The sequence below is a fragment of the Xenopus laevis genome, chromosome 4S (assembly GCF_017654675.1).
Source record: "Xenopus laevis strain J_2021 chromosome 4S, Xenopus_laevis_v10.1, whole genome shotgun sequence".
In the NCBI taxonomy this organism is placed as follows: Eukaryota; Metazoa; Chordata; class Amphibia; order Anura; family Pipidae; genus Xenopus; species Xenopus laevis.
Genome location: NC_054378.1, coordinates 84,194,717 through 84,212,005, shown reverse-complemented (window position 1 = coordinate 84,212,005; position 17,289 = coordinate 84,194,717). Strand labels below are relative to the sequence as shown.

At 37.2% G+C, this 17,289-nt stretch overlaps 1 protein-coding gene across 3 annotated transcripts in view; it reads left to right on the top strand.

The window, feature by feature from the left end:
• Nucleotides 1-10,290: 10,290 nt before the first annotated feature.
• brdt.S (bromodomain, testis-specific S homeolog) overlaps nt 10,291-17,289 on the top strand; it is a 54,932-nt gene continuing 47,933 nt past the window's right edge. Inside the window, exons 1-2 of one of the 3 annotated variants that reach the window (XM_018261022.2) lie at nt 10,291-10,407; nt 13,406-13,639. In XM_018261022.2, coding sequence (XP_018116511.1) covers nt 13,445-13,639 — 195 coding nt within the window. In that variant the 5' untranslated portion in view covers nt 10,291-10,407; nt 13,406-13,444. Of the gene's footprint in view, nt 10,482-13,405; nt 13,640-17,289 lie in introns of all 3 variants that reach the window. The other 2 variants (XM_018261021.2, XM_018261020.2) reach the window with 2 other exon arrangements.

Genomic DNA, 17,289 nt, shown 5'->3' with positions numbered 1-17,289 from the left:
CTTAAAGGAAAACTATACCCCCAAAATACATACAACAGATACAACAGATAGTTTTATAATAGTAAGTGGAATATTAAAGAATCTTACCAAATTAGAATATATATTTAATAAATATTGCACTTTTACATATTTTACCTTGAGACCAGGGGCAATCCTGGTCCCTCTGCCACCTGAGGCAGCTTGCTGCTGCAGCTGCCACCTTCCTATGCACTCACCTTTTTGTTCCAGATGGGGGCCAGATTGCTAGCACAATCTGTGCAATTGCGCTCTCTACACTAAAAATGGAAATTCAGATCTTAAAGGGATACTGTCATAGGAAAATATGTTTTTTTCAAAATGCATCAGTTAATAGTGCTGCTACAGTAGAATTCTGCACTGAAATCCATTTTTCAAAAGAACAAACAGATTTTGTTATATTTAATTTTGAAATCTGACATGGGGCTAGACATATTGTCAATTTCCCAGCTGCCCCAGTCATGTGACTTGTGCTCTGATAAACTTCAATCACTCTTTACTGCTGTACTGCAAGTTGGAGTGATATCAACCCCTCCCCCCCCCCAGCAGCCTAACAACAGAACAATGGGAAGGTAATCAGATAGCAGCTCTCTAACACGAGATAACAGCTCCCTGGTAGATCTAAGAACAGCACTAAATCGTAAAATCCAGGTCCCACTGAGACTGATTCAGTTACATTAAGTAGGAGAAATAACAGCCTACCACAAAGTAATTCCATCCTAAACTGCAGGCACAAGTCACATCACAGAGGCAGCTCGAAAACTGGCAAAATGTCTAGCCCCATGTCAGATTTCAAAATTGAATGTGGAAATGGATTTCAGTGCATAATTCTGCTGGAGCAGCAATATTAACTGATGTGTTTTGAAAAAAAACATGTTTTTCTATGACAGTACCTCTTTAAAGTTACCAGGAACTGCATTTTTGCCGCCCTTGGTAACCAATGGGACTCTGCTGCTTGAGGCAAGCTTCTCAATTCGCCTCATTAGTGCAGTGCTCTGTGCTACTTCAGAGATCACCAGAAATACTGCAGCTCTAACTGTAACATGAAAAAGTATCAAGCAAAAGACAGAACTTTGTCTATTAATTGGATCATGTCACCTAACATGTATGGTTTGTTTGTGTGCACCGAGAATCGTAGGATCCCACAGGGTTTGGCCCTTATTTCTAAAATATGGCAATTTTTTATTTAGAATTACCCAATGGCACATACTACTAAAAATGTATAGTATTATGAAAATAGTTTTTTACTTGTAGCAGGGTTTTATATATGAGCTGTTGCATGCAACATATTTTTATAGGGACCTAAATTGTTATGGGTGTATAGTTTGTCTTTACTACCGTAGTTGATTACAGAGTTTGTCGAAATTGCCCTTTTACAATTTATTTGCTTTTATCTTATTTTATTATTGTTAAGCTTGTCTGAAATTGAATGTTGAAGGTAAAATGTGTTTGATTCTGGAAAAAAAGGAGTTATGTAAAACCAATTAGCTAACTTTATCAAGCAAAATAATATCTTTGCAACACAAAACCATGGTCGGAAATCTCCTTGAAATAAAAGGGTACAAACAGCAGTGATTTATGTTGCCATGGAAACATATCTGTTGGACTTATCTTTTTCAAGGATATCTGTTGCAATTCCACATTAAAGGTTTACTGGGCATAATTTAAGTCACAGAAACACCTGTTTCCTTGCATTTTCTAGTTGAAAACAAAGGCAGATACAGTAAATGATGATCAGCGTGGAGGTTTTTAGTGACTGATTTTGTTTGTTTTTTACAAAACGTTACTCCTTTATAAAGGGATTTTATCCTAAATATTGCACTTTGCCTTTTAAGAAACTGTTTTATAATATGTTTCTTGATGTATTCTTCTCAGCCTAGAAAATATTTCCCATTGCTAGAGTTAATTGACTTATAAACAAGTCCCATACATTTTGTCATATATCTTACAATCCTTATGCTTAACTGTTCCGGTCATTGTAATTTTTGCTCCAATTCAAAATCTAATGCCAAAAAATTGCTTTTCTGAGCATGTTTGCAGTTTACATTATACTGTATTTCTGTTTTACTAAGATAAAAAAAATTACTGAGCAAAGATAATTGGCTATATTAGAGGGTGTCTACTGCTTAAATTACCATAATATACAACAAAAAACGCAATATGAATTCATCCCCCAAAAGCCATAAAATATATATAATGTATATAATGTATATATAATATATTTAATTGATAATATTGAATATAATTAAAAAGGCAATGTTTATTAGTAACCATGCCAACACATATGTATTAAAAGCACATTAAAAACCTAAGACTCCTGTAAGAGGAGGGCCCCTCCCTCCTGTGACACAAACAATCATATTACAAAGTAATTATGTTATCACAATACTGTAAATAACTGCTGTTAATATTGCACTTAAAAAGTCCACCAAAAATCAATACAATGTCTGCAAAAATATTTTCACTCTTATTTATAAGCTTGATATATGTATATCAAGAGATGCATCAGCTGCAGACTAATTATGTATGCACCGTTGTAATTACAATTGTTTCCTCAAGAGTAATGTTCAGTATAAGTCACAAATAATCCGAAATTGGTCTCCTATTAGTAAAACAACTCCCATTGTGGCACGTGGATCAATATCCAAAATACTTCAGTATAAGATCAGTGTGTTGCTCGTATCTTTAAGTGCACATTGAATAAGATCAGGTTATGTAGTGCCAATCCACCATCACAGATGTGATATAAATAAACTTGATATTAAATGACAACTATTCCATACACCAGTGTAACTTCTGTTAAGACTAGGGATGCACAGAATCCACTATTTTGGATTCGGCCGAACCCCCTAATCCTTCTCGAAATCCGAATCCTAATTTACATATGCAAATTAGAGGTGGGAAGGGAAATCACGCGATTTTTATCCCCGGCCCTAATTTGCATATGCAAATTAGGATTCAGATTTGGTTCGGCCATGCAGAAGGATTCGAAGGCCGAATCCTGAGCCGAATCCTGGATTCGGTGCATCCCTAGTTAAGACCTCCGTCTAATTACATCCAACAAGCAGCATATCTCTCAGATTCACACAGTATGCCCTGGGGAGAGACAATTCCTGGGAGACCTCTGTGCACAGGATCAGAGAGGGGACCCTCTTCCATGAGGGTCTTCACTTCCATTTCACTATCCAGCGTAGCTCTGTCAAATGTATGTGTTGGCATGGTTAATAATAAACCACCTTTTTAATTATATTCAATATTACCAATTAAGTATCTTATTATCTGGCTTTTGGGGGGTGAAGTCCTGTTGTGTTTTTTGTCTTATATTTCTAATTGGTTCAATATATTCAGTTTTAAAAAATTAGAAGTTATGTAAATTAGAAAAGTTTTCGGAGAGGAAAGTTTTCTTATATATATAGATATATAGATATAGCAAAGAGACAGAGGTTTAGAAATTGAACAGACATTTTTATATTTACTAAGAGACACACATACACATCTCAGTATATGAGTTATTATCACAGAATTTTACATTCCTAGTTAAAATGCCTCAATTGCAGCATAATCTGTATACCTATAGGTCTTTCAAAATGTTAATTATTACCATCCACAACCTTTCCTGCTTTTTGATACCAAATACAGTTTTACACTTTTACAGTATCCTTGCTTGCATTACTTGCAATATTATATTGCACTTTCTCTTATTTAAGAGCACAATGTATTTGTATATATTGGTAAAATGTTTTTTATATTTTAGGTATACCAACTACATTAACGATATTATTGCAGGTGGGTGTAGTTTGCAATTCCACCAAAAAATGTTAAATCTTCACACTTTATAAAATTGCAATGGAAAGCAACCAACAGCTTAAGCCCAACTGTTCTGGTAGGTTTTTTCCTAAACAGGTTACCAAAAGGAAAAATAATAACCAATAACACAGATGTTTGGATCTATTTCTCTGTGCAGAGAGACTTTATAAATGTGAGCTTCTCCCACAGTCAGTAAAGACTTTGCCAAAGTCCAATAAATTTCTTATAAGAGCTGCTAAACTATGGTATATTTTATTTTCCAAGTGAGATTCTTGGCTTTATGATTTTTTACATGCTTTGAATTTGAAAGTTGTATCTGCAAAAGGAATCAAATGCTAAAACTTGAATTCACAATGGATTTAATATTTTAGAAAATCTGATTGTTGGGCATTCATAGGGTTAAGAATAATAAATAATAAAATAATAAATAATAAAAAATTAATATGAATATTATTAAAAATAACAAATAAACCCTTTAATATGTAAAGCTTGGTAAAAATTATCTCCGAAACATAAAACTGCATATAGAAATGCATGTTCAATGTACAATTATTGACAAGTATTATTATCTACAATTCCAGCACCATTGTGGCCCACCTCTGAGCAACAGACACGTTACAGCCGCTTCGGTAATCTTCGGAATGAGACCGGCGCTTCTGCAATTTCTGTGAGTTTTGGCGCATGCGCAGTTGTCACGAAAAAGAAAATTGCTGCAACGGCACATGTGCCAATTCGCCAGTCTCATTCCGAAGATTACAGAAGAGAAGATGGCTCCTGTAAACTCCGCTGGACAGAATCTGCACAGAGGAGTAAGTAAAGAGTTAGTGGCATTTGCCCAGGGGGGCAGCTAGGCTGGGGGGGAGTAGGGAGGGGGTCTATGTAGGGTTACATAGTAACATACATAATAAGTTAGGTTGAAAAAAGACACATGTCCATCAAGTTCAACCTTTTAACTTTTTTTTTAACCTGCCTAACTGCCAGTTGATCCAGAGGAAGGCAAAAAAAACTACATCTGAAGCCTCTCCAATTTGCCTCAGAGAGGGAAAAAATTCCTTCCCAAAATGGCAATCGGACTAGTCCCTGGATTGTATTATGAGCTATCTTCCATAATCCTGTATTCCCTCACTTGCTAAAAAGCCATCCAAACCCTTCTTAAAGCTATCTAATGTATCAGCCTGTACAACTGATTCAGAGAGGGAATTCCACATCTTCACAGCTCTCACTGTAAAAAACCCCTTCCGAATATTTAGGCAGAACCTCTTTTCTACTAAATGGTATGGGTGACCTTGTGTCAGCTGGAAAGAGCTACTGGTAAATAAAACATTAGAGAGATTATTATATGATCCCCTTACATATTTATACATAGTTATAACCCCTCAAGCGCCTCTTCTCCAGCATGAACATCCCCAATTTGGCCAGTCTTTTCTCATAGCTAAGATTTTCCCATACCTTTAACCGGCTTAGTTGCCCTTCTCTGTACCCTCTCTAATACAATAATGTCCTGTACGGCATATTCCAGATGGGGCCTTACTAGTGCTCTATAAAGTGGAAGAATGACCGCTTCCTGCCGTGAATCAATGCCCCTTTTAATACAGCTCAACACTTAATTTGCCCTTGATGCTGCTGACTGGCATTGCTTGCTACAGCCAAGCTTATCATCTACAAGGACTCCAAGGTGCTTTTCCATAATGGATTCGCCTAGTGCAGTCCCATTAAGGGTATAAGTGACTTGTATATTTTTTTATCCCAGGTGCATGACTTTACATTTATCAACATAGGATCTTATTTGCCACTTAGCTGCCCAGATTGCCTGTTTGTAGGGGTTTGTAGGGGTTTTTTTATTAAGGGTTTGTTTGTCTTTTAAGAGTGGCTTGGATGATTTCTTGGCCAAACATAGTATCCAAGGCTAATATGATACTAAAATCTATAGTATGGATACTGGGTTTCATTTGGAGGGGTTGAACTGTAAGCAGAGAGCTGATCTGAACTGCATGTGCAGCTTCTCTGTAAGTGAGGACAGACACACCAACTTCTGTGTGGACAGTAACTTGGTTGCTTTATAGAACTCAGCATAACATGTGTGCAACAGGAATACATAGGAGGAGGAAGTAGAAAAATCACTCAGGGTTACAGGTCAAACATGACATCACATTGCTAAGCAACATTAGACCCTCCCTGCATTAAATAACATGCATTGGAACAATCTCTGTCTGTTGTTTTCCAACATGAACTTGATGGACTTTAGTCTTTTTTCCACCCCAATTAAACTTTGTAACAGGAACAACAGCAACAGAAATGTTGATCTGAAAAAGCAGGCTTAAAGTATTTATGACGTTGGAGCAGAACTGAAAAAAGGTCCTAAAATATTAAAAATGGCTAAACTGAACTGATCATCCTACCAGTAGTACTAATATAATTATACAATCACTTAATGCTCACTGTTACTTATTTATCAACAAATTTTAAAATCTGCGTGAGATGATGCTTCAGATACAGTAAGAGAGCCTGTGAGTAATTCACCCTTATAAAAGTGAACTGTAAAGGTCTGTAATTCAGATTAACTATTATTCATTTTTTTCATCTGGAATAAAAGATGCAAATTCCATAACAAAGTAGTTTTTTTTGAGACTCAGCCATGTACATATGGTATCTAATTTAGGATTTTTTCTTTTTCTTTTCTTTTTTTTCTAATAGATTTTACACGTTCCAGGTTTTATAAGATAAACCTAGCATAAACCTGGCATAAATCTTATATGCTTAAACGAATACATCGCTACCCCTGGCTGTCATTTTGTAAGGTTACAGCAAATCTTCAGGCTTTGCTGTTGCAATAGTGAGATAGGGCTTACAGGGAGAGCAGAAATGAAAATAATAGAGCAATTAGATAAATAGAGTGTTCAGACTATTCATTACTGTGTCTTTACCTTGCTCACTAAGCTTAACATGGCCATGGCTGAATTACTCTTGTAGGCCAAACAGATAAGAAATGATAGCAGCAAGGTTAGGGAGTTATTATAAAGTTATAGTAACACCTTCCAATAAAAACCTAGAAGTCTTAAAGGGGAACTATTGCAAAACATCAATATTTTGCATAATTTAATAACCTGAGATGTAAACCTGCATGATGGCAAAATTGGGGGAGTAAAAGTAAACAATGTGTCGCCAGAAATTTGTGGGAGTAGTTAAACAAGAGGACTTGATGAATATGCACCCAATCCAGGATTCAACCAATCCAAGCCTTTTTTCAGCAGGATTCGGATTCAGATGAATCCAAGAGTTTTGCTGAACTGTATCCATCCCCTACAAAATGTGAAAAATTTGCCATGGACACTTTGACAATTTGGGCACCGTTTTGCATGTAAATCTGCAATTTTTACCTGTGAGCCATCGATTTCCAGGGTCGACCATGATTCAGATTCAGTTCGGTATTCATCAAATCCACAGAAGAGGATTGAGACATTTCTGTGAAGCAATTTCTGGCTGTGTATTTACACTTTATATAAAAATAAAGTACTTACATTTTGAAACATTTAAAAGTGAGTGCTTCTCTGTGAAGTACAAACCACTTTTACAAGATACCCTGCTTAATTCACAGGGTTTTTTCTCCATACTCAGCACAATCTTAAAGAGACCTCCTGCCTCATGCTCTTCAGCAGCATCTAACCAATCCATTGAGTGTAATTCAAAGAGACAGAGGTATGGGGTCCCTTTCATAGAATATAGAATACCTGTAACAATCCTGGGCAACCAACATTGACCATTCACCCATAGATCACAGTTTATACTACACAGACCAAATGTAGTGCTGGATTTTTAATCAGCCATCAGGGTCACAGTGTGTAGCCCCTGACACAAGTGCTCTGTCCATGAGCACTAAGGGACTCCAACATCCTACCTGAAGCCCACTTATTACATTACTTGATCATGTTAGTCTTTAACAGAGTTAATTAGTATAGTGAGAAAGCTAAACACAAACAGGAAACTGTCCAACAATATTGATAACTGATATTGATATTTATTGTATGGGGTGAAAATGATCACTGTGCAGCACTTCAAAATGGGCCTTGCTGCACCCTGCACAGAATTAAAAATCACAAAGTGCACCCCTGGTCATCACAGGGATGCCATGTCTGCTAATATTCAGTATTAGAACAGAGATAGACAGGCAAGTGGCTATATTCTAAGGTATTTTGGTAAAACCCATGGGTCAACCAGTCTTCCCTAAATTAGCCTTTTGTCCCTTAAAGGAGAACTAAACCCTAAAAATTCCATATTTTGTATAATGACCTTATTGCATCAGCCTAAAGTTTCAGCTTCTCAATAGCAGCAATGCTCCAGGACTTCAAACTTGTCACAGGGGGTCACGATCTTGGAAAGTGTCTGCAACACTCACATGCTCAGTGGCCACTGAGCAGCTGTTGAGAAGCTAAGGGGTTGTCACAAATTATCAAGCAGAAAATTAGGTTAACCTGTAATATAAACTGATGCTACAGGGCAGATTATTAAATTCTGATGCTAGTTGCACTTTTCTGTGCTGTCATGTAGTAATTATCTGTATTAATTGTGGTGTTTTTTTACAAATGGCCTGTAGATGTCACTGTGCCCAGACTTATACTGTGCATACTTCCTGACATCTTCAGTCAGAATTAAAACCAGAAATACTGAAACAAGGACAATCTAAATTTACTACACCAATCTAAATTTATTACAAGTGAGACGCTAGCGAGGACCATACACATATGAACTGTCTGATGGACGCATATGGAATGCAAGTTGTCTTGCTCCTGTTAGATATGACTTTGGAGAAGCTCCATTTGATGAAGCACATTTTCCTACTCCTGATGTCAACTGCAATAAGCCTGAAGAAAGTGAACCTATAAGGCGTACTGGGAGAATCAGAAAACTACCTGCATGGACCCAGGACTATGTGATGTGAATAATGCATAATATTGTTTTAAAATGCATACTGTTTAATTGTTGCTGTTAATTATAGTTGTCCAAATGCTTTCCTACTATAGGGGGAATATGTGGTGTTTATACAAATGGCCTGTAGATATCACTGTGCCCAGACTTATACTGTGCATACTTCCTAACAGCTTAAAAGTGAAAGCGAAAGTTACTGTTGTGTAATGCCCGCATGACTCTGCTAATAAAGCACTGTTACACTCTACTCATCCTCGGTTACCCAAAACATAACATCAATTACAAATTAGCCTTATATTGTGACATTTATATTCTATGTGTACTGTATATTGAGTGGGTCCCTAAGCTCAGTAAGTGACAGCAGCACAAAGCAAGTGCAGTGAATCAGCAGAAAAGACGATGGGGAGCTACTGGGGCATCTTTGGAGGCACAGCTCTTTACTGCCAAAGGGCTGTGGTTGTCTGTGGCTGGTACAGAAGCACAAAACATAATGTACAACATGTCTAACCTACTTCTTTGGTTAGGCTTTAGTTCTCCTTTAAATGTAATTTTTATTATTTGCACAAAAAACACTGGGGCCCTCTAACACCACCATGAAAAAAAAATCTGAAAAGATTACTTTTGGCATATTTTCATTATTATTTTGGCATATTTTCATTATTATTTTGTCCTAAATTAGCCTTTTTGTCCCCCTAAGTTGTGAAAAATCTTGCCCAGAGACAAAAGCCATTATTTGTATCTTTGTTAAATATTGAGAGCAGAGTCTGCAGTGGTTGCCCCAAGGCGGTTCTCTCCTTTTAGGGCAGAGGCACACGTGGAGATCTGGGGAGATTTAGTCACCCGGCGACAAATCAACTCGTCTTCGGGCGACTAATCTTCCCGAACTGCCTCCTCGCCGGCTGGAATCTAAATCTCTGACGGGATGGCACTGGGAGAGCTTTGTTTTCCGAAGTTTCCTTGTGAGGCAACTTCGAACGACTTTGGAAAATTAAGCGATCCGATTGCTATCCTGACAGTGATTATGATAGTAGCCAGCGGGAAGGTAGTTTGGAAAGATTAGTCGCCCATTTGTTGCCGGGAGACTAATCTCCCTGAATCTCCACGTGTGTCTCTGCACTTATGCTTATGGTTTAGGAGCGGTTGGAGTGGGGGCAGTCTGTATCACTAGCCTAAATTCCAATATGAAAAAGAATTTTAGCTCTCAAAGTTTTTTGCTGTTCCTGGTAACCTGAGACCTAAGCTGAGACAAGATCCTCAACTTGCCTCAGAAAGCCCACTTGTGAGCGGGTATTGCTGATAACTGTAAACGAGATGCAATTTTTTCCTTTATTTACATAATGCATTGTAATGTAAGAAAACAATGACTTTGTCGTAAATTGGGATCAGATACTCTGGTAGTAGCGGGAATCTGGCAACAAGCGCAAAATGAAAACCAAAGCCTTCCTTCCGTGACAAAAATAAAACGTGCAAACAAAAACAATAAAGACTGCACAGAAAAGCTTGGCTTTTTTTCCATGGCACATACTACCACGTGTTACTAACAACTTGGTTGACAGACCCGCTTCGTTTTTGACCGTCACACCCTCAACACGGTTACGCGTAGCGTCACCGTTCGTATATACGTGTGGCGTGACGTCACACTACGCGGCTGCAGTCAAGGAGGTAGAAGTTGGTGGCGCTGCCCGCGGTGGGACTTTTTAAAAAAACACAGTTAAGGAAAACGGAGCAGTTGGGCGGTATGGTGCAGTCACATATGTATGAATGTAATGGTGTGGGCGGCTGAGAATTCCCTTTGCTCCGCTTGTTTTACATGAACTAGCATTGCCCAGTTAATTGCCATACACCTGTTGTACAGCTACAAGCGCCTGCGAATGCTGCTGTCTTCAGGTTTACGTTTGAAAAGTTGTCTTCGCGAATAACAGAAGATGAGCTGATGTTTGAGGCGTTGCAGCCATTTGTCTTCCTACTTTAATGGGAACACAAACAATCAAGTACTTGGGGAGATGATTTATTTATGGACCACACTGTCTAGTTATGGGCTCTTGCCCTCCCCCATTCAATGGGGCTCATTTATTAACAAAAGGTAAATTTGCCCATGGGCAGTTACCTTTAGGTTTTAGCAACCAATCAGTGATTAGCTTTTTAAAGCCAGCTGCAAGTAAAACAATGAATGCAGCAATTTGATTGGTTGCCGTGGGTTACTGCCCATGGGCAAATTTGCCCAGTGTTGATATGTCTTGATATCAAAACTAAAATTCATAATATTATCTTTAACAGTCATTATTAACTCAGTGGATTAATGGGGGGGGGGGAAGGTATAAATTAGGATGCGCTGTATCCATTGTTTCTGATTCGGTCGAAACCTTCTTCAAAATTGTTGCCAAACCCCCCCCCCCCCCGGTTTGCAAAACTCAGATTTGAGAAAATTCAAATAAATTTGCTTCATGTGTGAATAAAACATAGTTGCATTCAGTTGTTGAGGTGGCGTAACTTTCAGTTTGGATTCAGCCTGGCTGGACAATCCTGCGAGGAAGGCTAAAATTTGCCAAATCCTGCATTTGATGTGTCCCTGGTATAAACAGATGATTCTGTCCATGTGATCTGTGAATTAAATATGTTTGAGTTAATTACTATGATTTCTTAAGTAGTGGTTACCCAAACAACAACAACATTCACCATACTTGAATAGAATGTCTTTAAAGCCAGTTGTTTTCTTGTAGCTACAATTTTTGGACAGATGTTTTGGTTCAACGTCGTTTGCATATTTCCTCCCTTCCATTGATCCTCTACACATGTGTGGTATTGCTGATCCATGTTTTTTTTTTTCCTTTGGGAGGCTTTTGTGTCTTGCGTTAAAAGGTATGAGAGTGTCATTGATTATTGATAGTGCCATGTCACACCTATAAGTATTATAGGCTTTCATTCTCCTTTAAATGGTGCTACCTAATTATGGAGACAATAAACTATATATATGATGAGGAAGAACTACAGTAAGGAAAAAATGTCCGCAGCAACAGATGAGAGCAAACACTGAGCAAAAGAGCTGTGCTGCTGGTGTTATTCTTTGTGCAACATACATGTTTTGGGCAAGCATGTGCTTTGTCAAGTGTAAAACTCAACAATCAGTTCAATTAATTACAACCCCACATTCATCACCACTGAGAGGTTACTGCTCAAGGGCTAATTCAACTGGATTCTAACCCAATATACATAGTGGTTGGATTTATATATACAGTATACACATTGCAGTTCAATGTCCAGTTAACTTGAACCTGGAATAACCCATACAACCTGTTCCACATGAGCATCACAAAACATATTGCACTGCAAGCCTAGTTGTCTTAGATATTGTAAATTAGTGAAATGTTTTGATTAGGGCAGTAAAAGATTATATGAAATATATCATAAAAATGCAATAATCCATTAGTTATTTAATCCATATGGTGAAATTTATTGAGATTCCTTCATCCATGAGTTTGCTTAGACACTTCTAACACTTGACAGGGGAGCTGAAATATATTATTCCTGGCTTCTTTAAGCTATTCTACTTTGTACTGATCTTCTTGTCTGACTAATGTAGACCTTATCAGTGGCATTTTAATAAGTAACCCACTTTCTTTGGGTCACAGGTGGATTTCAAGTGCAGGGTATAGCTCTTCGTGGGGGGGATTTTTTTCTTTTATTACCTTTGGTTACCTTTGAACAGCATACAGAGTTAAGGCATGGAATAGTGACACGTTTGGGAGCACCAAGGAAAAATTTGTATACCAATTTTTTTTTCTTTTACATTCTGCAGGGCAAAGGGCATCCATGATTGTTTTACTCTGTTTATAATTAAACATAAGGATCTGTGAGAACATTTTACTGCTAGCATTATCATCCCATACTTGGTTTTAATTTTCTTCATGCCTGCTGATGCTTAAATTGGGAAAGAATACATTTTTTTTAAAGGTTTACATTTTGATATCACATAAACAGCCCCCGAAATAAAATACTTTTCTCCTGCATTAATTTTTATTCCTTTTCTCTATTCCAGCCTGCTCATCAACAGCTATCTTAGTTACTTTCTTGTCTAGTGTGAAACTCCACCCCCTTTCCTTTCTGAAAGCTCTATCACTTTTTGATTGTGAAGACTTCAAAGAGGTGCCTACTGAGCATACGTGGTTGATTTTCCATTGGAGCCGAGGCAATGAGCATCCCCAGTAGACCCCTTTTTAAGCTTTTCACAGTCAGAGAGAGAATGAGAGTTAAGAAAGGATCAGGCAGAGCTTCATGCTAGATAGAGCTGTAACTAAAAGAGCTGTAGTAGAGCTGGCTCTAATAGAAAGAAAAAATTAAAAACAAAGAATGATATATTATTCTGGGGGCTGTTTAGAGTAATTTATTGGATTTTAGAATAAAAGGCTTAAATCTCATTTTATTTTTTAAGATCTCCATAGCTCATGTGTTTCTTATATGCCCATGATAATTATGCGCCAAGAAAAATTAAGTTCAAGGGTACATATACAAAGTTTGTAAATGATGGGACAATAGTTCCACCTTTGAAATATGGGCAATAGTATCACCTTTTGTTAGCCAAAGCCAGCATGTCTAGTTGCTCCTCCATTATATTATTACTTTTATCTTTCAGCTGAGTATTTATCTCTCTTTTCTTTTACAGTGTTATGTCTCCTAGATCTATGACCTGTAGGGTTGCACCATGTCCATGTCAAGCAGACATCCGCATTCTTCAATTGTAAACCCACCTCCTCCGGAGTTCATAAACCGCAAAAAGACAGGACGCTTAACTAACCAGCTGCAGTACCTGGAAAAGTTGGTCTTGAAGTCTTTATGGAGGCATCAATTTTCTTGGCCATTTCAGCAACCTGTAGATGCAGTGAAGCTAAATCTTCCCGTAAGATTTTTTTTTATGACAGCTGCAAGTGTCACTCAGTTTCTAGAGGCAGTAATTGTTTGACTGTTAATTTTTTTTTCTTTCTCTGTAAATTAACCCGGTTTTTAAAAACTAACCATCAGACAGAATGTAGAGGCAGTGTCTGCTCTTACTGAAAACGTGGTGCCCTGTGCACATGGAAAGATATATGTATCTGCATTTGGAAAGTTTGTTTACATAAATATTAAAGATGCAAAAGTGCATAGGGGTATTCTGAATGCCATCCTTTACTGAAACTGAATGTAATTTCTAATGGTGTGTCTTGAGTATGTTTCCGCTTACCTAGTCATACCCATGTTGCAGGTATCTTAGCTTTTGTTCAAGTAGAATATTACCCAATCACACTGTCAGAAATGATATCCAGCACAAGTAAATGGATGTGATATTTTTTCATCTCCCCTCACATATGACTATATATGATAAGTCGTTTTCAACTAAGCTTGCATATACATTTTATACCATGCTGCCATAATGCTAATAATATAATAATATATTTCGTAAGAATTACATGCTGCCCACTTTTAAACCAATTTTTTTTTACAATTTTTCAAGCAAAACTGTGCTTCCAAAACAAATCTTGGAAATAAAACAAGTAGTTATTCATGGCTTTGAAGTACATATTCTCCTAATCCAAAATGTATAAATATGTCCTTCCACTCTAAACAGTTACACAACAAAGGTTTCTAATGTTTGCGGCTCTGATGAGGTTTCTGAAAATCCCAACAAAACTTCCAATTTGTAGTATCTTATCTTCCACATGTCATTAGGTACCAAGATAAAACATCATAATTATGAATGCTAGGGGTCTAAGAAACAGTTTGATGGCCAGAGTACATATGATAAACACAAGTACATGGCATGCAGAGACCCCAAATTATACCCTATCCCCCATATGTAATATAAGGCACTAAGTTTGCCCAAGAGCAGCAACCAATGCTTGCATTTAAACAGGTGACCAGTAAATTCTACCTGCTGATAGTTTGCTATGGGTTGGTGCCCCTGGGCAAACTTATATTACATAACCCCATATGTGTGCTAATGTCATAGTATACAATTCAACAGATTAAATACAATGCCTGTGTGGTAAAAGCTGCAAAACCATGCATGAAACTATAAAAAGTACAAAATCTGCTTAAAGGAAAACTATACCCCCCAAACAATGTAGGTCTCTATAAAAAGATATTGCATAAAACAGCTCATATGTAAAATCCTGCTTCATTTAAATAAACCATTTTCATAATAATATACTTTTCTAGTAGTATGTGCCATTGGGTAATCATAAATAGAAAATTGCCATTTTAAAAAATAAGGGCCACCCCCAGGGATCGTAGGATTCACTGTACTCTCAAACATACCAACAAACCATACATGTTAGGTCACATGAGCCAATTAACAGACAGAGTTGTGTCTTTTGCTTCCACACTTCTTCCTGTTAGTTAGAGTTGAAGTATTTCTGGTCAGGTGATCTCTGAAACAGCACAGAGACCATCACGAAATGGTGGCTCAAGGCAAGAGATGTAAAAGGGCAATATTTACTTAAATATATATTCCAGTTTGGTAAGATTCTTTAATATGCCACTTAATATGATATGAACTGTCTGTTGCTTAAGTGTTCATTTTGGGGGTATAGTTTTCCTTTAAATCAAAGTAGATAAATGTCTTTTTACTCCTAACCAAACTGCAAAAACTATGAAAATTTCCGCAAAATATTGCAATTTGCTGCATTTCTTGCACAGTTTCTCGCATTCCAAGATAAAACATCTTACATATGAAAGCCAGTGGTTTATTTAAGTGTGTTGCCCAACATGCATATATATGCCAAAGTAAAAATAGTAAATATACATTTTCTCAGAAACTCAACTTCTGCTAACAAAGCAAATGCTTGTGTAGTCATAAGCGTCCCTATACAACGATTCCCATAGGGAGGAAGCACACCAAACATATGATTTTGCCTTTTTAGGACATTTATTCAGCAGTGTTGGCACAAGCTTTCGGGGTCAACCCCTTCCTCAGGTGCACCTGAGGAAGGGGTTGACCCCGAAAGCTTGTGCCAACACTGCTGAATAAATGTCCTAAAAGGCAAAATCATATGTTTGGTGTGCTTCCTCCCTATGGGAATCGTTGTATGAGAACCAGGCTTGGAAGTAGCTGGAGGAGTTGAATGCACCCTAAAGAAAAAAGGAAAAGTAAGTGGTGTGCCGAAGAATATGTATGCTGGTCATAAGCGTCCCTACCATTATGGAAACCCTTGAAAACAAAATATTTCTGTAGACTATCTGACAAATGTAACCTGGTTAAAGAAATCTTTCTGTTTTCTATTTAAACTACCAAACTGCAAAACGAATCGAGTTTTTACTACATTTCTGAAATTGCCTAAAAATGTTGTAATTTGTTGCATTTATCTTGTGCAGTTATTTACCATCATAAAACATGTTAAAGGAATTGTTCAGTGTAAAAATAAAAACTGGGTAAATAGATAGGCTGTGCAAAATAAAAAATGTTTCTAATATAGTTAGTTAGCCAAAAATGTAATGTATAAAGGCTGGAGTGATTTGATGTATAACAAGTCAGTCAGAGCACTACTTTTCAGCTCTCTTGGTTTACACTGACTGGTTGCCCTGGTTACCAGGCAGTAACCAATCAGAGACTTGAGGGGGGGGCCACATGGGTCATTTCTGTTGCTCTTGAATCTGAGCTGAATGCTGAGGCTCAATTACAAACTCACTGAACAGAAATGTACCATGTGGCCCCCCTTCAAGTCGCTGACTAACTCAGAGTTATAGAGCTGAAAAGCAGGAAGTTGGATTCTGGCTGTTTTATTAGACATCTGTTCACTCCAGCCTTTATATATTACATTTTTGGCTAACTAACTATATTAGAAACATTTTTTATTTTGCACAGCCTGTCTATTTACCCAGTTTTTATTTTCACACTGAACTATTCCTTTAATTACGAATGACCAAGGGTTACTGAACAGTAATTTTCAATAGGCAAAAATCAAGTTAAATGGTACAAGTCAATGAAATACTGTAAATTAACTGATCTAACAGTGGGATTAGTGCTCACAATACCCGATCCAATAGTCACTCTGTGAACAGTTATCAGGAGAATAAACAAGAAAGAACAAATAAATAATTTAAAAAAAAAAAGAAAAAAGATTAAAATAAGTTTGTATGAATATGTGTGCACTTCTAATAGTTGTGTGACTGTGTATGTAAGTGTGCAAATAAAAACAAAAAAGGCTAACTATAAAATAAAAATATGCAAAAAATGTGTGTGTGTAATAATGTATGGCTTAAATTTTTTTTATGCAGCAGGAAGTTGTGTAGGGTCAAAGCAGAAGCAATTTGCAGGTCTGCCAGTGTTCATGTGTCCTGTGCCAGTTGCCTCCCAGAACCAACATAACAGCCCTCTTGTCTCATGGCCATCTGCACAGATGACACAACTATTAAACTGTTCTGAAAAAAACTGCTTAGAACTGGCCATACTGTATGATAATCAAGCATATGGTAAACTGAAGTCTTTAAGGAATTAAAAGTATGAAAAATAACAACTGGTTAATGGATAGGCTGTGCAAAATAAAAAATGTTTCTAATATAATTACTTAGGCA